Source organism: Vanessa atalanta, chromosome 4 (assembly GCF_905147765.1).
Source record: "Vanessa atalanta chromosome 4, ilVanAtal1.2, whole genome shotgun sequence".
In the NCBI taxonomy this organism is placed as follows: domain Eukaryota; kingdom Metazoa; phylum Arthropoda; class Insecta; order Lepidoptera; family Nymphalidae; genus Vanessa; species Vanessa atalanta.
The window spans coordinates 2,081,965-2,105,690 of NC_061874.1; the positions used below are offsets into that span (position 1 = coordinate 2,081,965).

General features: G+C 30.7%; 2 protein-coding genes across 5 annotated transcripts in view; both read left to right on the forward strand.

The window, feature by feature from the left end:
• LOC125077739 (CD151 antigen-like) overlaps positions 1-14,390 on the forward strand; it is a 107,324-nt gene extending 92,934 nt beyond the window's left edge. For 3 of the 4 annotated variants that reach the window (XM_047689764.1, XM_047689765.1, XM_047689766.1), the window contains 6 exons: positions 2,884-2,909; positions 8,142-8,384; positions 11,019-11,210; positions 12,034-12,207; positions 12,929-13,078; positions 13,486-14,387. In XM_047689764.1, the coding sequence (XP_047545720.1) occupies positions 8,244-8,384; positions 11,019-11,210; positions 12,034-12,207; positions 12,929-13,078; positions 13,486-13,629 (801 nt within the window). In that variant the 5' untranslated portion in view covers positions 2,884-2,909; positions 8,142-8,243 and the 3' untranslated portion in view covers positions 13,630-14,387. Of the gene's footprint in view, positions 1-2,883; positions 2,910-8,141; positions 8,385-11,018; positions 11,211-12,033; positions 12,208-12,928; positions 13,079-13,485 lie in introns of all 4 variants that reach the window. The other variant, XM_047689767.1, reaches the window with a different exon arrangement.
• LOC125077729 (sorting nexin lst-4) lies at positions 4,762-7,954 on the forward strand. The gene is made up of 2 exons (XM_047689745.1): positions 4,762-5,256; positions 5,900-7,954. The coding sequence occupies exon 2, from the start codon at positions 5,915-5,917 to the stop codon at positions 7,589-7,591; it is 1,677 nt and encodes a 558-aa protein (XP_047545701.1). The 5' UTR covers positions 4,762-5,256; positions 5,900-5,914; the 3' UTR covers positions 7,592-7,954.
• Positions 14,391-23,726: the final 9,336 nt, after the last annotated feature.

The window sequence follows — 23,726 nt, forward strand, 5'->3', positions numbered from 1 at the left end:
TTAATATCCAAGCTTCACAAACATATCTTAAATTCCCTGAAATAATTTATTATAACGGACATTCCGACATCCTTCTTGGTGAAATCTTAAGGGATCTTAACAATTTCTCTTTGCATTTCAGAGACAATTTGTCAACGTCACTAAAACATAAGGAACAGTCGCGCCTATCCCTTAAATAATCAAATTAAATAATATCAGTAGAGAATTAAAATATAATAATAATAAAATAAGTTATCTATATAATTATTCTTGAAGAAATCTTCTTTTATACTGTGAAAGTCGAATGAGCCCATTTTTATTAAGTTTTTATTGAATATATTTAAAAGAAAGGTTATTTGCCCAATTAACAATAACAGCCTTACAGGCTGTAAATGTTTTTGTTATTTCCCACTGCTAGGCTAAGGCCTCCTCTCCCTTTGAGGAGAAAGCTTGGAGCACTTGGATACAAATGTAGCAGAATTTCGTTGAAATTAGACACATGCAGTTTTCCTCACGATGTTTTCCTTCACCGCCGAGTACGAGATGAGTTATAAACACAAATTAAGCACATGAAAATTCAGTGGGTAATTCTTTAATTAATTATAATCTACTTCATTAACTACCTATTTCAATCCTTGACACCCCGTAACGCCTACATTTTTATTTAAGAAATTTTAAAAATATATATAATGATTTAGATATCAGAGGGCTAGGAAGAAGATGGATGGACCATGTAAGAAATAATACGTGCATAATATCTAAATAATTTAAATAACGAATGAATCATTCGAAAGATCGAACATACGTCAGCAAAAATAGTACCAATGATCCAAGATACTATCGCTAATATCAAATCGCCATTCCCAACATCGCTGGAGCTGACGTTAACATTGATGTAACTATTATACTGTTATTACTTTCTCGTGATACGATCATATCGACAGCCCGTCTATATAGAAAATTACATATATTTTTTAATACAACCATTTACGTGATATAAAATAAGTTAAATTCACGTCAGAGAAATTATATATACATTTATTTAAATTTGAGTAAAATATACTCGTACTCGTTCTATGACTTCTATTCCTAGCTCTCACTTTAATTAATCACTTTTGTTCCGAGAAATGTTCCCGCAGGAGTTCCAGGAACCGTACTAATTTATGCTTTCTACGTTTCAATATTGGCAGCTTCATTTCATGTATGATAATGTATGTTAAGTTGCACTACACTTACGGAGTATTACTGTGGCTCTACATACTCTAAAATTATTTATTATATTACAGTATGTCGAGTAAAATAGTTTATTAATAGATGAATATTAATAAACTATTTCACCCGACATACTCAAATGATATTTGTCTATGATACTATATGACTCTATACATTTTAACAAATAAAATCATATTGTATAATAAATTACCTGAATCAGAAAAAATATTAAAATACAGATTAAAAATTGATAGGTAAATTAAATTCAAAAACGCTCAAGGTTTATTTAACAAACTAAAAAATATAGATAGATATGTTTTATAGATGCATAACGGAGAAAACGAGACTTAAAAAAATTGGAAAGATAATATATTCTCGTCTTTTTAGTAGAATAAAACGCATTTCGAGCATTGAAGCCAAAGCTGGCAGTCAGCCAAGTGAAAAAGACATGGTACGAGACGTAGAGAGTGCAGCTTGCATCTGGCACCAGCTGCCGGTAAGACTTGCTCAGTTGTCACATATTCTGATTTCAAGGGCTTTAGAGCGCCCCATATTAATGACAAAACAGGTGTATTGAGATAGCAAGCATCAAACTTTTGGCTATGAAAACTGCGATACGAATAATTGTAAATAATTAGTAAATCTAAATTATAATTACTATATTTGGCTTAGGGTTTCTAGTTTTACAGAGACTATATGTAAAATGCGAGTGATTATAGCTTACGACGGTTAGCTTACAATTAAAATAATCTTAAATATAATTATTATCGTCCAGCCAAATTATAAACACGTAAATAGTAGCCTTATTGTCGAGCTTCTAGTATAAGTAATTAAAAATATCGATTCATTATTTTCTTCGACTCATATCATACAATTGCTTAGAAAGTTTGCTAACATCGAGTAGGTATAATCAATTAATAATAATAATAAATAATAAATAAATATTGGACAACATCACATACATTACTCTGATCCCAATGTAAGTAACTAAAGCACTTGTGTTATGGAAATCAGAAGTAACGACGGTACCACAAACACCCAGACCCAAGACAACATAGAAAACTAATGAACTTTTTCTACATCGACTCGGCCGGGAATCGAACCCGGGACCTCAGAGTGGCGTACCCATGAAAACCGGTGTACACACTACTCGACCACGGAGGTCGTCAAAATTAAAAATCCAATTGAAAAATTACACATTTGTGGAGAAAATTTTGTTTGTTTTAAAGTCCGTTTACTTATGTATATATCTTAACATGTTTTTAAAACCGCCAAGAGATACTTTAAATCAAATATAATCTTCATTTTTCATTTAATTTATTTTATTATTAATTCAACATTAACTTTATTTCATAAACATTATATCTCTTATAAACTCGACACGTTAATGAAGAGGTAGATTATACCATAATAATAGCATGAATCTGACTCCTAAACTTTAACAATAAATAACTTTAGTAGTCTAGTTCATAAACTAGGACATATGTTATTAAAACGCTGAGTATGATAAAAAACTTTTAAATAAATTTATCTTTAAGCGTTCAGTCTAAACAATTTTCTTTAAATGCATTTGAAAAATGAATGAATGAATGACCGCAATACCCAAATATTGTTTTGTTCGTGTTCAGAATTTAAAATCTTTGAAAACAACAGTTATCTTAAATGTGTTAATCTTTTTTATGCTTGTTTCAGATTATTTAAAAGCAGAGTACTCGGAGGTTTGTATGTTATTTATATTGCGTATCACTCACCCGGTCTTTGGTGCTCGTACTCGGTGCTTACGTTAATCCGTGCCCCGCCACAAAGTGCCTGCATTGGCTCGAGTTTCATATTACATTGAAGTCCGCTCAAAGGCATGGATTTTAATTTTAATACTCTTAATTCAGATAAGCTTTACCGGCATTCATTAAAATGTCAATGTACCCAGTTTTTTTTATTCAAATGAATTTTTTTTAGAAGTCTAAAAGTCATTTTTCAATTATCTGAGTTAACCGAATTTATTGGGCCTTTCGGTGTTTGCAAATCAGATAATTTAAACTAATATTTTGCCCTCGCTAACTATCAACGCACAGCCAAAACTACTTAGTCTAGAAACCTGAAATTTGGAACCTAGGTTTATTATATAACGTTTGGAATTTTGGATTTATCCATTTTAAGGGATGATGGAAATGGACGGATTTGCATGAATTATTTGACCCTCACGAAATCCGGCCTGGCAGTTTGTCTACTTGTATCATTAAGTAGGTACATAATATTGTGTAAATTGTTGTTGATAAGTTGATAACTTATGGTTTCTAATTACTTACATTTTTGTTCTTAACCAAAATGAAATATGATTATATCATCAAGTCTGTCTGTGTATATTTAATAAACGTAGACACGTAAGTCTCTGAGTATAACATTTTATATTGAGCTGCGTCCAAAAAAATACACTCTTTATTTAATACCGAAAGATAATTTATTTTATAGTGTTACCTATCGGAATTATTTCTGCTTGTCCCAATACGAAAGTCGTTCGCTTTAATCTTGACAACAATGTATTACTAGATCAGTTGGTAGACTCAAAAGTAGAGATACTTTCAAACAAATACAAAGGTAAGAGAATCCTTTCATTCGTTTCTAATTAATTTCCTGGTTACAAATTTTAGTTCATTTATTAAGTAGAATATTTTGTTGAAATAGGGTAGCAAAAAAAAACGTCTATACGTATGTTTGAATACATCGTAGATATCTTAAATATATTTTTGTAAATATGTTGACATAAAAATTACAATATAAAATTAAAAAAAAAAAACAGGAAGGAGAGCAGAAAGGTAGTTACGAATTTTTACAAAAGAAAAGAATTCCTGTTCCAGTATTAATTTTGCATTTTTGAGGACAACAACTAACGAGCGTGAAGTTCTGCGGTAAGCTGAAACTTATCCAGGGTCATAATTATTAAATTTGTGATTAAAAACAAGAAATGATTATTTTTAGATAAAATCCTAATATTTAAATCATAACTCATTTACAACTTTAAAAATAATGAAGAAGTACATAGCTAACAAATATGTAATAATTGCAAAATGAAATGTCAATATATAGGAGCCCTTTTCGAAAATATATATTTAGGTTCATAATAATATTTTTAATTTTATAGGTAACCAAAAATAAATTAAATTAAAGCCCCTGTATCACGTGTAAAAAAATAATATTGTGTTCATTAGAAATATTTCATTCAAAATTTATGTTATAAAATAGAAATTTTGCACTCATATTCGAAATTTTATCGTCATCGCGTCCGACGAAGCTTCACTTCAAAATATACAGGTTGGTACAATGTACTGAAGTTCTTTGTCTTTTAATTATTATTTTTTTTATTTAAAAAAATCAATGTTTTTAGCGGTTTTTGCTGATAAAAGTCCCTACAAATTGTTAGCTAATTGTTTTTTACCTACCTACTTGGGTACTTTAAAAGTACGTTAAAGTATAAACGTAAAGTACGTTTTTATATTATTGTTTTGCTACTTATATTTCTAAAGTCAGTAAAATCAATTGGTCAATAATTTGTAGGGGCATTTATCTGCCAAAACCTAACTAGGAATATAATTATTATCTTGTATTGTTCATGAAAACGCAGTAAAGGATAAACCTTCATCTACTATCATTGATACACGAATAACAATAAAAAACAGAGCGCATTTTCAATAAAGCTATTTGAACTCCACTGTCCGTATTGTACTTTAATGTACCGGATTGCTAAATAGATGGCGTTAACAGTATAATTTTTTATATGTGTTCAGCGCCATCTGTGGATATATCCGTAAACTTCAACAAAACTTAACTTTAGTGTTGAACTAAGCAACACAGGCCTGACATTGATTTTAACATTTAGTAACCAACTTATGATTGGCTACTTTTTTACAAGTTTTCTAACAACCAATAAAAAAACGAGGTTTATCAATGTTCTGCCACGTAAATGAAAACAATAGTAGTAGAGAAAACAAATTCCTGTGAATCAATCTGTCATTCAGATGACTGTACGAGTAGTGTATCCGCCTTGAATTAAATTTTTTGTGAACAAAAGTAAGTAATAAATTCATCTTTTCGAATATTTTAACTGTGTATGAATCGATCTATGAATTTGTGCAATTAACAAGTTTGATCCTAGTGCAGTGCTTTTATTACAAGACCATATTACATTGACGTCATTGATTTCCATCACAAAACAAGAATTTAGCTTCTATCTTTTATTACAATAATTGCTTTTTGTAATCTTATTATATGTAATGTAACAAATATCAGTAAAAATAAATAAAATAAATGGTGGCTCGTAGCGATTCAATTAAACTGCTTCATAACTTTTTATTTACAAATTCGAATTTCATCAGATCGGACTATTTTTTTGAATAAAGAAAACATTGTATACTTCTATAAGTAATCAGTAAGAAACTGCTCAATATAGAGGCATAGAGTCATTCATTAATTTATCTCGTGCTTAATTGACATTATTACGAAAATGTGTCGACTCCTTACGCGACGAATATCGTCCTAATTTGTTTGTTCCAATTTAATTCTTGGTGACTAAATCCACGCGAATATTACTTTTATCACACCTTTATGCATACTCCCTACATTACTAGATAACACTGATAAGATAAAATAAAATTGCTACATCAATCTTTCAATAATGTTTTGCAGTAAATAATATGTTTCGATATTGTTTTAGGTTGCAGGGTCCACAATGGCGGCCCAAGTACAAGCCCTGTATGACTTCGCGGGTGAACCAGGGACCACAGAAATGTCAATCACCTGTGGGGAAGTGTTAACTCTTTTGAATACTGATATCGGTGAAGGATGGTGGGAAGGAAAAAATGCTCAGGGTCAAACCGGTTTGTTTCCTGCAGCATATGTAAGGAAGCTCTCTCCAGAAGAATCAGCACCAACAAAAGTTGCTCCTCCTGCACCTAGATATGACCAGGCAGCTGATGAATGGGGCGAACAACAATATAGTGCAGGAGATAACAATTACCAGAGAGCAGCCTCACACGATGATGGCTGGGATGACGATTGGGACGACGACACATATTCAGAAATAGGTCCAGGTGCTCCTCAAAATAAGCCATCAATGAGCCGCCAGCAACAACTTACCCCATTACCTGGAATGCCTATTAGTGACTTCAATCAACAAATAGATGATAACACTTCCTCATTTGGTTCAACAGTTGGAACTGTGAGAAAAAATAAATTTGCACCATCTTCAAAAATTAGCGGAGAGAGCTATTTATTGGCAACATTAAATGTTGAGGTGCCTGAAACTGAAAAAGTTTATATAGTTCAAGAAGGAGATGGCTATGTATGGGCCCAAATTACACAGCCATATAATGTAACAGTTGCATCTCCGAAGAAGGAATCAAAATTCAAAGGTATTAAGAGCTTTATAGCATATCAATTAACTCCTTCCTTTAATAATATACAAGTTTCTAGAAGATATAAGCATTTCGATTGGCTACATGAGAGATTACAAGAGAAATTTACACTTATACCCATCCCACCGCTACCAGATAAACAAATTTCAGGCCGTTATGATGAACAATTAATTGAACGCAGGAGAGTACAGTTACAAGAGTTTGTAGATTGGATGTGTAAACACCCTGTTTTATCTAAAAGTGAGGTCTGGCAACATTTTCTAACTTGCACTGATGAAAAACGTTGGAAAGCTGGTAAAAGACAAGCAGAGAGGGATAACTTATTAGGCCTTAACTACTGTGTATCATTAGTTGTACCTGAAAAAGCTTTATTGCAATCACAAGTAGACCATATTACAGAGCAATGTCACACATTCATTGGTAGTATGGATACATCAGTAAAATCCGTTACCAATATGTGTCTAGCACAAACAAAGAGGTTCCAAGGTCCATACAAAACTGACTGTCAGAAGGTCGGTGAAGCTATTTATAACTTAGGAAATGCCCTCAGCTTGGACGAGGGGACTGTCATATCAACTTCAAAACTCACATCTGCTATAAAGATGACTGGTGGTGCTTATATCGAAATTGGCAGAATGTATGAGGATCAACCAAAATATGATTGGGAACCCCTCGGTGACAAATTCCACCTTTATAAGGGCATTGTAGGTTCATTTCCAGATGTTTTAGCCAATCACAAGGGAGCTGTGCAGAAAAGACGAGAGTGTGAGAGATTGACAGCTGAACACAAAATGGAAGTAGCACAACTGAATGAAGTATTGAGAAGAACCGATGTCATATCATACGCCCTTCTTGCCGAAATCAATCACTTCAAATCAGAAAGAACCGAGGACTTGAAAGCAACAATGCAGAAATTCTTGAGACAACAAATTAGTTTCTATAAAAGAATAGTCGAAAAATTGGAAGTAACTCTTAACCAGTATGATGAATAATACCTCAATTAAATGACTAATGATAGAATTGAAAATTTTCAATGAGCATTTTGAATATGGACTATTTATTGCCATTGTATCCTATTATAATATTGGTATTGATATTTTGTAGGTATATCTAAAATCTTAGGATTGAAATGGACTTTGATAATGAATTTATATTGTGATGAAAGTGACTGAATGTAAAATAATGCTTAATACACACAAAACTTTTTAATTTTTATATACTGAGATGTTCTGTATATAGTTTGCTATGTTACATTTTCCATAAAATAATATTTTTTATCACTTATATACGATTTTTTATTTGAACTTTTACTAATAATTTTTCATTTATTTTGAGACATTGTGTAGAATAAGTGTTGTAATATTCCATTTTTAAAGTAAAACAATAAAAAGTAAAATCGTTCTTATTGTCTTTTATTATATTGTGTCGTTAAGACTAAAGCTATTTAACACTGACAAATTACACATAGTAAGTATGACGATCTTATGAATATATTACTGTAAAGTATATACCAAACTAACTTTTTTTTTTAATTTTTTTCAGGATATCTTCATGGACGAAAGTGACAAATAAGGTGTCCACTTATGCTGAGTTTTAAAACGAATTGTTCAGATCTTCAGAGGTCCACAGAGTCAGCAAAATATAATGGCAGAAAAAAAAAAAAAGGACTCAAGTGCATTGTTGGCTAAGAAGAAAAAAGTCAAACCAAGAAAATCGAGAGACGCAGACTGTTGTAGCGTCAACTTCCTAAAGTGTGTTCTGCATATATTCAATGTTATATTTTTGGTAAGTTATCATCGTTTTTTAAATTAATTATTATATAAGCAAGTGATTATCTATGGCAAAGAATAGACAAACATTATCAAATGAAAAAGGTCAATTAAGTACAAAAAGAAAACAGTTATTTTGCAAGAATTTCTGATGAAATTATAATTATTGACGAAGTCAATTCCGACTACATTTTTAACAGATTAAAAATAATTAAGATAATTGAAAAAAATACTAACGTGAATTTGGATGATGTTTCATCTTATTTAAGTATAATGTATCATATCAGAAGGAAATATTATTTCCTAATGGTATATAATACATTTTTATAAAAAAAAAACCAGGTATCCAATTCTGTTATAAAATCAAGAACCGTTTTTGTCATATAAACGGAATGGTACATTTCCTGTAACAATTAAATCTCTTCACTGGTTAATACAGTACCTCTATGCATAAACCTAAGTCAAAATTATTATTATATGGATAAAAAACTATTAAAAAGTTAAGAAGCTGCGTTAAATTTTCGCGAAAAGCGAAATACCACTGACTGAATAATTATCACGAAATCTCAGAAACTTGAGAAAAATTGGCAGGTATGTTCCTTATGGGGTGAAGACATCCACTATGAATGGATTTAACGAAACTCTACCCCTAAGATATATAAAAGGGGGTTGGATATTTATAAATTTCGCGCGGGTAAAGCCGCCGTATTACGTCAATTCAATGTCAAAGTTGTTTATTTTGTTTTACTCCTTTTATGGTAGGAGTTACTCAACTACATCCTAGATAACATTTACCAGTACGTAGCGCTTATCACTTTTATTTATCTATAGTACAGTGACTAGAATTTTACTAGAACTTGATTGAGTCAGTGTAACTACAGGCAGGAGGGATATAACATCTGGAATAGTGTTGTATTATAAATAAAGATATATTAAACAAGAATGTAGTTTATAATATAGTAGAGCTATTAGTAAATCACATAGAATACCTAAATCTAACTTTTGTTTATCTTTGCTCATTCGATTGGAATAGGCTTATATTATGAAATGAACGAACTCATATACATTCAATGCATAGAGATAAGTAAGGAGGTTTAGTTTTGGGGAAATTAAAACAAAAACGAATAAATAATGTCAACGTATTATATAAATTTAAAACTATTTACATTCGATACTTTTCATTTCAAAACGAACAAAATTATAACGATACAGTAATCTATTGCTCCTAAGGTTTGTTTGTATCGTGTATCTTGTTATGAATTATCTGTAATTAAAAAAAAAAACAATGTCAGTTTTGTGATTAAGATAATGTACAATGTATTATTAGTAATATTAGATGCTTACATTAAATGTTTTTACATACGCATCTTGTAACTCAACAGTTAAGACAACTCTTATACTGATTTCAATACTTTATCAACCACTATCCGCCACGCCCCGAATTAACACTTTTAAAAGTTTAATCTCGACATGTTTAAGCCAATTGCACCAATTAGCATGTGTATATTGTATAAATATACCCGTTATATGAATAAACCCGAATCGTTTGATCGTTTGATTAAACGCCCTAATCAGGATCTAGCAGACAGTTCCAAATATACATTTTTATTTTTAATAACCTATTTGTAAAACGGTTATAATCAGAATTAAAAAGACCGCGTTAAACGCGGGAAATATCGACGGCAACTACCAAAAAAAAAAAACATTTTTTTTAAACTAATATCGGTCGTGATGTATAATGCTTCGTTTCGAATTTTTCTGGCAGTTTACAATCTCGATAGGCTTAATGAAAACTAACTTTACCGACGATGTTTACAAGTATCCTACAACAGATAAGTTATGTCATCGCCTATGTTATAGCACGTCTACTATTTTTGTTTTTAACCTACATAAGATTTCTAATTTCCGACGTGTCTGTTTTAAAGTAATTAACGCCTCGCGCGTAAGAGGAATAGAACGCTTACCATATTTCTTTAATCACAAACAGTTTAAGAACTAATTTAAAATTGTTAGTGTAAAAGATTTTTTTTCTTTTATTTATGTTTAAAATAAATCATATTTAAAGAAAATGAAACTTAATGAATTGAATTCATAATAATTAAATTAAATTATAATGAATTGAACTAAATGAACTTTGAACATATTAATGACACCACTAAATTGAACTTACCTACTCCAAATAAAGTACTCTAATCTAATCAACATAATATAATAATTTAATTTCGTTAATCAATATTTAAACAACATTTATATTATTCATATTCTGACTAATCCTGAATGTTATATTAAAGTTCTTAATTAAATTGTTGACACAAGTCACAAAGTTATGCAAACTTTAAACTCGGTTATCGTGTATAAAATTTTGTAATGTAAATGTAAACCTGTATCGGATGAAATATGTGGGGCTATTATGGTTATAGCATAGCAACTGTTGCTATCAAATACTTGTTGCGAAGGAAGATTTAGTTGTACCATTGATTAAGATCTTGTGTAAATTGCCTGAAATATGATGATTGTTGAAGTAATCGGAAAAAGATATGCCGACCAATGGGACTAATTATTATTTATAAAAGTTTTTTGTTGAGCTTTATTCTACCCGTGCGAAGCGAAGCCGCGTCTGATTACTGGTAACTAATTTCTACATATCTAGTTTGCAGGAGCCGGCGTTCTACTAGTGGGCGCTTGGACAGTTACGTCTAGACATAGGTTCGTCTCTCTCCTGCCGACGCCCACGTACCCCGCGATTGCATACCTCCTTATAATCGCCGGTGCTTTAGGAGTACCGCTTTGCGCCCTCGGCTGCTGCGGTCTTAAGACTGAAAACAGAACCAGTTTATTGTGTGTAAGTAATTTTTGTTTTTCGTTTAATATTTCACTATTTAAATGCAAATATAATTAACACATTTTGCAGATGCCGCCGATCATCAGAATTAAGATGTTATGTCTCTTGTGTCTTGGGTTACACTGGCTCACTCAAAGTATTGCTCCTTGATAAAATTGAAAATCACAGTCGAAATCCCATAAAAAGCGTAGCGCTTTTTATGGGATTTTATCTATTTTAAATCGAATAATAACGTAAACATTCGGAATCTATTGTTAATAAATAAATATTGTTGAGAAGTTCCTTGATTTAGAGCAGTAGTTCCCAAACTTATTTTTCTCGTGGACCACCTATTGGCATCTGTCCGTAACCACAGTTTGAGAGAAACACTAAAATATGAACTAAATTTAAATTTGTTTAATATTAGTGCTTTTAATTCTATTTTTAACCCTACGAGTATTTCAGCAATTAAAATCTATGAATTTGTTAGTGATTCTCTCAAACTGATGAAGAGAAAAAAAAAAGAAAGGTACCTTTGGCATCATTTGATCAAGTTCATGTCTGAACAAGCATTAAGCATTGTCGGGCGGATAGCGCTTTGCAAGTTTGAACTAATAACAGTCGCTTGCATGGACCACTGGGTCCTGGACCACTTTGGGAATCATTGATTTAGAGCCAATCCACGATATGAAATTATGTCAGGCTTGCTTGAACAAACGTAAAATTTCAACTCTATACGATGGAAATAATTAGTTTTAATTAATTTTGCTAGATTTGACAAACGAACATTGCAATTGAAATGAAAGCTTTTAAAAAATCGAAATATTCTCTTGTAATATTTCAGTATACATATTTCCTGCTGATCACGTTCATCCTGGAGGCGGGTGCGGGCGGCCTCGCGTACTACTACGAGGTGGCTGTCGAGGACGAACTGCGGGCGGAGCTGAACACCACCTTCATAACCAACTACGCGCTGGATACCATCGTCACTAACGCTGTCGACAGCATGCAGACTGAGGTACCAGACTCTGAAGATGCTTCAGTGGTCTCGGCTATTACACTTTAAATCTTGTTCAATCTTTTGATAGTACAATAAAATAAAAGATAAATGTATAGCAATTTGAATTCGATGTAATATTGAGTAGATTCATGAAACAAATTAATTAGTTTATAAAAACTAAAACAACGACTTATGGACATTTTTTCTGTGTATTTATAAATATATAAAAAAGTCTAACATTACACGTACGTTTCATCTACAGGACATATTATCAGTATCTCAAATAATATGTCCTGTTTTTTTGGTAGCTCGATTTTCCCATAAAAAGAGCGACGAAGGTGTGCAATTAAAAATTTTCCAATGTTTTACAATTTTTTTAGCCGCATACATTGAGAATTTGAACATTTGAATTGAGAACACACAATAAGTGGTTTCAATAATAAATTGGTATTTTATCTTAGTTACTGTGTAAAATTATTGTTCTTATGATATTTGTTGCGTTTGTTTCAATTGAGATTTCAGGGGATCGTCGCGTGTCCAAATATATCGGCCTCATCGTCGTTATCAATAAGTTAAATCGATTTGGCCTATAAATTTAAATCTCATCTCAAAAATCATCACTACTTAAGGCATACTACTGAATAAAAATAGATACCAAAGATAAAAATATATATAAACTCAACCGGAGGTATGTAAATAAAATGTTAGGAGAGAAAGTAAGTCTAGTGTGGGCCCGCAGTTCAAGTGCTGCGGCGCGCTGCGCTACTCGGACTGGCGGCGCAGCGCGTGGCACGAGCACGACCCGCGCCTGCTCGTGCCCGACTCGTGCTGCCGCAGCGTGCGCGCGCGCTGCGGCGCCCGCGACCACCCCTCCAACATCTACTACGACGTGAGTCTCCTGCCCGGCCAGCCCTATCTGGAGCTGCGAGTAGCAATTGCACAAATAGTCGATTATTATCGTTAGTTGCCACGAATGACTCGGAGAGTGAGTTCGGGCCGGCGAATTTAGTTTCTTTATTACCGTTTTACATAAATACACCTATCTTAAAATTTATCCTATATGTACTCCTTGAACACAAGGTGTTTTATACGATATTAGTTAGAATATATTAGTAATATTTAAAATTATTTATAAAACAGTCCATCTTCCGTATAAGTATCATTCACTAATTCGTCCATGAACTTTTATGTCTACGAGTCATTAGATTTCAGGTTATTCATATCATTCAACCTTATCGTAATTACATTTAAATAATATTTTTATAGACTAAGCAAATTGTCATTTATTTTTTCCAGGGATGTATGCTCCAATTTACAAACCACATACGAGACAACCTTATTATACTAGCAGCAGTAGGCGTTGGGATGTCTGTCATACCTATATTCGGGTTTTTCTTCTCGTGCGTGCTGTATGTGAAGATAAAACACGTGATCGACTGACCCCGGCCTAACCCTGCGCCTCCTAATAAGTGCAAGGTTATCGACAAGTCGGCTTCTGTTGGTGACTTAACCAAAGCACCAATAGCGAGGCAACCGCAGAGACCCCCAAAGATCGCTAAACGAACTCAAGTTAAGAGAACAATTAAACGTGCGCCTTGTCCATTGCATTCTAACCCCGACAAGGAAGAAAAAATTCCAATATCAACGATCAGCGATAATGTCAGCATTTAAGCTAAAGTCTGTTATAATTTAATTTTGGAATCGTTGGAAACATTATTTAGTAAAAGTATTTAATTTGAACACATATTTTAATATAATTTACACATAATCAAATTATTATTGTAAAGTTTTGTTTTGTTTTGTTAATTATATTAGATAGACATTGTGGGAAAAAAAATGTTTATATATTTTCAATTAAGGCTGCGTTACTTATTTATATATATTTATTATCTTTATGTTGATAATAAAGAAATCTCTTAGAAATCTTAAACACTAAATAAGATGAAAAATTTACAGAAAATTATGAAAAATCTGTAGAATCTCCAATATGTAGATAAACCTGTATGTGTGTTCATCAGTGCTACACTGTCTTAGAATTAAAAAAAATGTTCGTATCTAGTTAGTAGTTTTAGACACCAAGACCGAATTTATATTATTGTGTTAAGCGTGCAATTTGTAATGTTATTTTAAACGTGATATAAATTATTATAATAATATATTATAATAATAAAGAATTTGTATTTCTAAAAAAATATTTCTAAAACAACTGGCATTTAATAATATGATCATTGGTTATATTTTTTTTAATCTTTGCCTATTTTAAAGTATATTTGCACTTTAGAAAAAACCTATAAAAAATGTAATATTTTATAACTTATAGGTGTGTATATTTTACACGTAATTTGTATCGCGTTATTTTAAAAATAAAGGTGCTATATTTGTTAATGAAATTTAAGCCATAATTTATGTATAAATTAAATTACATCGAAATATATAGAATAAATAAAAAAAACAATAATATAATTTAAAAAAAAAATGATTAGAACACTGTAAACTATATTTTAGTTTGGCTTTTTTTGTCCGTCATTATTTTTTTTTTGGGATTTCATTTATTTAATTTAAAAGTAACATTATCTGTGGGTACATGATTAACATGTCACGATTGGTCTCATTTGCGGTCTTAGGAACGCCTCGTGACGTTTCGTACACGTAATTACATTTTTTATCAATGTAAATTGAAAATATAATCTCTAATGTCTATATATATATATATATATATATAACATCTCATCGCTGCATATCTAAGTTCGTAATTCTATTTAGATCAAGTTCTACATACAAAATTGTCAAACCAATATATTTATGTACACTGACGAGGCAATAATACTAAGTTCTTTAACCAATAAATCAATTTCGCCTTCAACTGCGACAAAAAACATACATTGCTTAATATTATAAGTACCTTAAGTTTATCTCTAACAATCTAGCGATATTTTTTCATCATTACCTAAATGCCGTTTGTCATATAACTTTGTCAATTATTGTTTTTTTTTTTTAACAAACTCAATTATTCTTTATTGGACTGCAATTTTTTTTTTGTAAATATGTAAAAAATAAATTACCCTTTTCAAATAATAGACAAAATTTTAATTAAAACCGTACTTTACTATAGAAACAAATAATGCATGGTATATGTTTTATTTTATTTTCATTAGGACAACCAACAGTAGATACAATATCACATCCAAAATAAAAAATAAATTATATTTCAAAATTATCTAGGCAAAAGTTCCACTACTTACAGGGAACTTTACAAATAAATAATAAATCCAAAAAGTGGGTTTATTAATAAGAGTTAGATAAAAGTCTATTTCAATAAATTGTTTTTTTTTTTTGTCAATTTACAGCGACGTGTTGTACTTTTTTATTTCGCCAAAATTTACGAATCTCGACGTCGCTTTAATACGCTTATATGGATAAGCCGTGTTTATATAACTGGGTGGTACGTTTCTAGTAAATTTCAAATAAATTTGTACAAAGTATTTATTCGAAGTTACAATATAATAATAACATACATTTTAAAATGTTGTACAAATTTATTGAAACAAAACGAACTACATAAATGTGCTTAAAACAATTATTTATTATAGTATAAAAAAGAAAATTTATGTAACTAGTGTTAAATATATCATTATGTAAAATATAGTCGTATAAGTCACTAAAAACTATTGTAATAATATAACCAAAGCTAATGTGTGCCTTACTAATTTATAAGAATAAAGTTAATATAACCTATTCTGCAATTATTATTTCGCAGGTATATCCTATTACCTATATTTTATTGCACAGATTATTAAACATATTCATTGCGTTTAACGTAGATAAAATAGTTTCTATTAAAATGTAGAAATGAAAAAACGTGTCGAACTAGCATTGCTTAAAGGAAATATTTTTTCGTTAATTTCAGTTATATTTTTGCATTATTATCACTTGAGTTTATAAGTCTTGTTTAGCCATTTATTTACTATATCCGTAATTATTATAAAATATATTCCGCATAGATTCTCATGTATTGTCATGTATGGATCTGAATGCTAGGCCGCGAAGAAGGATGAAAACAAATTGCATGTAACAACAAGATGAGGATGTTGAGATGGATGTGTGGAATAACGAGATGGCTAGAATAACAAACGAGTATATAATAACTGTAAAAGTGATAGGAAACTTACAGGTTTGAGATGGTAGAGAGAAGACAAGTTAGGTACTAAAGGTGATGAGCCTGAGCGCAGAGGGAGCGAGGGGAAGAGGCCGACCTAAGGAGACATGGATGAAGTGTGTGAGGACGGATGTGAACGATTAATGATATATTTCTAACATGTGTACGCCTATTAATTTTTGTTTAAATATTTTATATCTTACAGATTGCTAATATCAGATATTATGCGACCAGGTAAAGAACATCATTTTTGAAATTGCAAATTGAAATACAGGTTTTTTTTATTAGTTTTATTGAGTTATTTTCTTATATATCACAACTATTTGGACAAATGTATGAATACATTATATACAAAAGGTCACTAAACGGCGATTATTTAAATCATTTACATATTTTGCTAAAACGTAGTATTGATTTATCATATGGTTATCTGTAAACATAATAGGAGTTCGTAGTAGAGAAATTATAAGTTCTTACGTATTTAATATAATTAACATAACTGAGGGTTTTTCATTTAACATTATTTCGCAGTAAAATAATAGTTTATACAATTAATTATAAAATCTTTTTATCAATCAAACCTATCAAACCTTTTCACTGTTACCTGTAAATAAATATATCACACTCAAATATAAAAAAAAAAGAAAATTCTAGTTGCTAACAATTATTCTTAAAAAAATACCGATACAATCCTTATCACACTAAACCTGATCAAAAACAAAGTTCTGATCTTTTGTTATTTTTATCCAATTTTTATTTAGCACGAGTGTGTTATTTATTATCACTGATTTAGACTTCAACCCAGAGTTTGATTCTACATTGTAACAGCCTACTTGAGACACACCGATGTCATAATTATCAAGTTTTCGTGTATTAGGATGTCAATGAAATACACTAATCAATCAATATTTTTAAAATTAATACTAAAATTTCTTAGAGTTTTTGCATTTTTTTACTTACTAGACTCGGATATGATGATGTTACAATTAATTATTATTTTACAAAATCTTTAAAAATACTATTAGAACAAAACTGGATCTGGATGATAAAAAGGGCGAAGGATCACACGAGACTAGATGAAATACAATGATGTAGAATTATTATCAATACCACATTCAAAAAACGAGTTAGTTCTCACCCTAGTTCTCTTAAAACGAACTGAAGAGCAATTATGGCCTATTCGTAAACAAGAAACCGTTGAAATAACCTGTTTATTACATTTCCGTATAAGAAAAAAAACATGTTCAATAAAGGATTGGTTGTATCTTGTGAAGATTGAATTAAAAATTGATTTTCATCGAGCAAGATACAGTATAGAACACAAGCTCTATATATGTAAATATTTTACAGAAATTCAGCTTATAATACAATTAATATTTAAAGGCGATGTTTTTACTTTTAACTATCTCGGAGAGACAATGTCACGAGAAATGTATTTTCAGTTAGTCCAAATATCAAATCGATCAGTTACACTATTTCGTCCATCTTCCAAATATTCCAGGCTAACCCGCAGACATTATTTGAATACAATTTAAATATAAGAGTTTAGCAAGACTTAGAAACTTAATTTAATACAGGTTCGGAATGTAGATTCTGCAGAGGAGACTGGCGACTTGCTCAGTAGTTACTCTTCTCCATCAATTACATAGATAATTAAATACATGGAATTTTTAACTCAGATGTGCTATGATATAAACCGACTATAATGTCATGGCCAGTTATATCACTGCCGTAGATTACAACGAGGACATATTTAATTGTATTTACAAAAACGTCATCATGACAAGGGTTTCTTCATGTTGGTTTTGTTATGGTAAGAAAAAATATGTTACGCTTTCAGGTATAGGTATTCTACGCCTCTGATGTAGATTAAGGATAATAAGTGTTTGTTCATATGCTCTCCTACAAATACCTAAATGACTTGTTAATACCTAAAACTATAGTGGAATAGGATTTTAAATCTGCATAACGTCTTTGAGATCGAGTTTCGATATATTAACATAAATGTCTCGGGAACAACTAAAACTACTTTTTTCAACAAACAGGCTAATAAATATTATACATACTAGCTCGGATTAATAAAAGAAGATCTACTGAAACTAATTTATATGCATTTATTGCCTTGGTCACATATGCGAAGGACGGTTACTAGATGGTCGCTGAAAATTAAAATTAAAATTATTATATATTATTATATATTATATTATCATTGTATTGCTTTAAATAAAACTTCTCATTAGATCCTTCTCGAAAAATTATCGATACATCGATTACATGGGTTGAATTTAATCTTATCTAACAGACGCCAGACAGGTTCATCTTTTATTCCTGCGCCGCCCAGGGTAACCCAAGGTTCACATTTAGGACCATTATTATTATTTATTTATTTATTTATTTATTGGAAAAGTTACACGATCAACTTATCACTAAGCACTTAAAATTAATATTTGACTTAGGTAACATACAAAGTGATACGTCTTTAAAGGTGTAAACAACATTTACATATATATATATAAACGATATCATTTTAGTTTTTAGGCACTCAACATATATGCTGATAACAATATGATACATAAAACAACGAAAAAAAAAACCCGAATACTACATAGATTTTTAGAAAGATTTTAATTGTCTTAGGGGGCCTATTGTTAACAAAATTCCTATTCTTAAAAAGTTCAACGTTATAAGGTTTACTAGAAAAATAGTGACTATTGATTAAAATACAATACAAATTGAACGGCGAAGTAATCAATAGAGACACTATAATCATGGATTGTATTGTATTTGTTTTTATTGACTCCAAGGTACTTTTCGATGAACACGTCGGTTATATAGCTGATAAGTCTTACTGAATGCTTGGTGCTGAGTATTTCTAAAGAATTAAAGCATCCGTTAACGCTTATTTTATTACATAATGCTTTTGTAAGATCAATTTTAGAGTACGCTGCTTCTGTGTGGAATCATCATTATATTATTCACATCTATAAAATTAAACGTATCGATCACCGCTTTATTAAAGCCAATCACAAAATGATTATCCAACTTCTATTATATAAAATTATTAATAGTATATCCAACTTCTATTATATAAAATTATAAATAGTCATATTGATCGCCCTACCTAGCCTCTAAAATACTTTTTCATCGTCTGCGAATCAATATATCATCATCGTCATCAATCAATGTATTCAACGCGACCGACCAAAGCTAAATTAACTAAAATAATCCTAAATAGAAGTTGGATATTCTGAGAACAACTTGTTGATACAATTAACATGTTCTCAGGATAATATATATATAAATATGATCAGAGCCGTCTCAAGCTGTGCTGGGGCCCTTGAGCACCCATGTATTTGGGGCCCTTTTGCTATATATTTTTTGGTTTAATTTGGTAAATTGTTGGTTCTTTGGGGCCCTATCAGGATGGGGAGGGGGGCCCTGGGCACGTGCCCTATGTGCTCTATGGTAAAGACGGTAATGAATATGATATGTTTCATATAGGAATCTATTGCCAAAATAATTCTCATATTTAAAGTATTTTAACTAATATAGTACCACCTTTAAATGTTTTTATTAATTAATTAAATATACAAAATAAATTATCTTATAATTTCTCTCTTTTAAACATTTTAATTAATTGCTATTTTTATTCAATGAATCGTTAACACATTATAACCGTCACAAGTTAGTAGAATTAGATTATACTTTACTTGTGGATGTGACGCTTATAATACTTTACACTATAGACTCTAAGGCGCTATACTTGCCTGTTTTACCTGTATTTACGTTTGATATTACTTGCGAAATCTTGTTAAAATTTATTATATTTACAGATTAAGTATTAGTTTTGTTACCACTATTCATTTTTGGTCTTATGTATCTGTTGATTCAATATATACTAATTATAATAACTGAGTCATCCATATAGATCTAATCAAATACAATGAGATTTAGGCATAGACAATATTATTATTTTTTAATAATTTTATATATTCCTAGCAGTATTAATTAGTATGTCACTAGCCATTATTAAGTCTTAAACCAACTCAATTATTTCTTGTAAACCATTTTACTCATTGATATGATTTAAAAGGGTATAATTATTATACCAGTACATAATTTAGTAAATGCAGGATATAGTATTACATACTTAAACAAAACAATCAAAGTACGTTGATCGGATGATTATAATATATATTAACTCATTACTAAGATATACAACACTAGCTGTCCGTGTTCGTAACAGGTTTTCCTGTACATAACTATGTATTTAGTCGTTAGTTGAGCACACTGATAAATGATAGATGAGTAATGCTGTAACATTTTAAACTATGAAGAATTAGCTTCATTATATTCATTCTTTTATGAACCATAGTTGGTTAATGAACGTTTAATATTTGAATATTCCCTTAATTATTAATAAAGCCTTACAATAATCACAAATATTTTTAATAAAAAAATTATAGTAATGTGCATTGAAAGAACAAACACGCTCTCTAGACTAAACTATGTTTATAAAATACAAGTATATTCGTTATCGACTTTTTACCTGCGTTAAATTTGTATACATGGAAATTTAATAATACTAAAATTTAAAAATAGTTTGTAACTGAAAAAATCGACTGTTTTTATTAACCTATAACTTATTAACATTTAACTGTATATAGTGAGTAACGTATTACGGAGTCAGTACCATTACAATATAAGTAGATATATGTATATATACGCAGTTATAAAAATCGTTATTTTCATTTATAAAGTTATATAAATACGATAAAAAATATTCGGGTTTAAATAAAAATACTTTTATGGCGTAGTTGGAAATATATTTTAACCACAGAATTATTTTCAGGAACAGGAAAATAGATGAAATTTATTTGTTAAACATAGAACATCCCTAATAAACATAAACAACTCTTGCTTACTTATTAAAATAAATTCTATATGTATGTAAACATAATATACAAATCAGTAAAATACCTTAGATATTCATCAAGATCGTCCGGCCACGCACCTTTTTAAGTTTAAAATTATGAATATATTAAAAAGTATACATTTATAAAACAAGTAAAGTAAAGTGAGCCGAGATGGCCCAGTGGTTAGAACGCGTGCATCTTAACCGATGATTTCGGGTTCAAACCCAGGCAGGCACCACTGAATTTTCATGTGCTTAATTTGTGTTTATAATTCATCTCGTGCTCGGTGGTGAAGGAAAACGTCGTGAGGAAACCTGCATGTGTCTAATTTCAACGAAATTCTGCCACATGTGTATTCTGCCAACCCGCATTGGAGCAGCGTGATGGAATATGCTCCAAACCTTCTCCTCAGAGGGAGAGGAGGCCTTTAGCATAGCAGTGGGAAAATTTACAGGCTGCTAATGCTAAAAATAAAAAAGTAAAGTTTAGAAAATTCGTGATATCGTAGATTGGCTCGTTTTACCTGTCTTCCTGAAACTACTACTGAAATCTTATTTGATTTTATTTATAACAGTAGTAAGTTTATTAATTACAGCTGTGTAATTTTATATTAAGAAACAAGTTATTTACATAATATGTTTTTTTATTTCACGCCAATTAACCATTAATTAATGTATTGTTATTATTATTCAACAAATAATTTAATAAAACAACTTACAAAAAAGTAAACTATAATTTATTCCTCGCGTAGTTTTTATAATAACTTCTGAGTATTTGCAATAAAAGAAGTTATTTTTAATTACTAAGGGAAATAGCTTACAATTACAAATAATAAAATCCCTGCGTCATGGAAATCTATGGCTCCTCCAATAATTCATGGTGGGTGCTACTTATTACTTACTATGTAACAATTTCTTTAAAATTATATTACAATATTTATATGATTTTCCTTGTTATAAAAAATATTTAATTATTTTTTGTATCAAGAAATAAATTTAGAGTATGGAAGTATGTGTCATAAACGGATAGATATGATTTTCCTGCGTTGTTATTTTTGCACAATTTCCACAAAACAGGGATTTTACAAAGTACATGATTTTTTTATAAAATTATGGTTGCTAATACACGGAACAAATTCCGTTGTTATAATTTTTACTAAAATATTTATTATTTTTCTCGTATCATACATTTAAATGGTTTTCGCAATAAGCTTTTCTCATTTTCTATTGAAAAGAGGTACAGGCGCCGAGGTGTCACTGGATGTTCTCGTCAGCTCGGTGTTTCCCTTTCAGCTGGCAGTGGATGCGGACTGCGGTCCGCTATCACCTGAGGCGCTGGGTTGAGAAGAGTAACGGCACGCTGACGCTTAGGCCGACGCAGGTGCTCACCGGCTGCTTAAGTGAATCCATAAGTTCATGTTCGTTCGAGTCTCGTAAGTTCTCGTAATTAAGCGAATTGCTTCTTTTTTAAAAAAGGAAAGGGAAAGATTTTCCTAACTTATCAAAATATTGACAATTGTAATTATTTATTTATTTAAAAGCCCACCAACCTATTTACCAGCGGTTATGTAATCAGTACAAATGCATGATGGATAGCAGAAACAAAAAGTCTTCAAAGTGGAGCAGCAAAGTGGATCAATATTCGAATCCAATTATTGGAAAAAGTATTACAAGCCGCTATTAGATAGGAACTACGAGTATTATTTTCACAATTCTCCATTGTACAAGTTAAGCACCCCGTTTATACTCAATCATGGACATTGTCAATATTTCTTTATTTACGATTTATCGCAGCCTAATGTCCTATCTTTTTGAGACAGAAAACATAATTATACAAACATTAGCGATTTTGCCTGCCTCGGCTTCGCCCGGGTGTAATTTATTAACTAAGGGTATATTCGTTAAATAAAAAATTGATAGGTGAGCTAATATGCATATTTTCCATTCAATTATATGAATATAATTTTGTAACCAATAGAATTTGTGAATAGTGAATTTTAGTGTTCCCGCTGAGTTCGTTTCGCCGGATTTTTTCAGCTTAATAATTTCCGAACCGGTGGTAGATTTTTGACTAACAATAAGCAAGTGTAACACTTCTATATTGAATAAAGATTTTTGACTTTAACTTTACCTTAACTTATATAAAAACCAACAAATTTTATATTTTTATAATATTAGTGTAGATTACGAATCGACTTACGTTTCGTTTCGTTTTTTAATCGGTGAATTATTTTTATTTTCTGTTAATTTCTTTACTGAATACAGACTAAAAAAAGAATTAAAAAGAACTTGATCCGTAATCTTAGCTTAATGCCTTTGTTGTTCTTTTTTGTTTCATTTTTAAAAAATGAACGGCCATCTTAATTCTTACCTCATAATAAATATCTATGTCTCACGCATTAAACGATAACTATACTACTTAATAATATAAATGTGAATGTAACTCTGTCTGTTATCTCTTCACGC

What these genes read in the sequence shown, in the direction of transcription:
- LOC125077729 (XM_047689745.1), top strand. Translation starts at nt 5,915, where the DNA reads ATGGCGGCCCAAGTACAAGCCCTGTATGACTTCGCGGGTGAACCAGGG.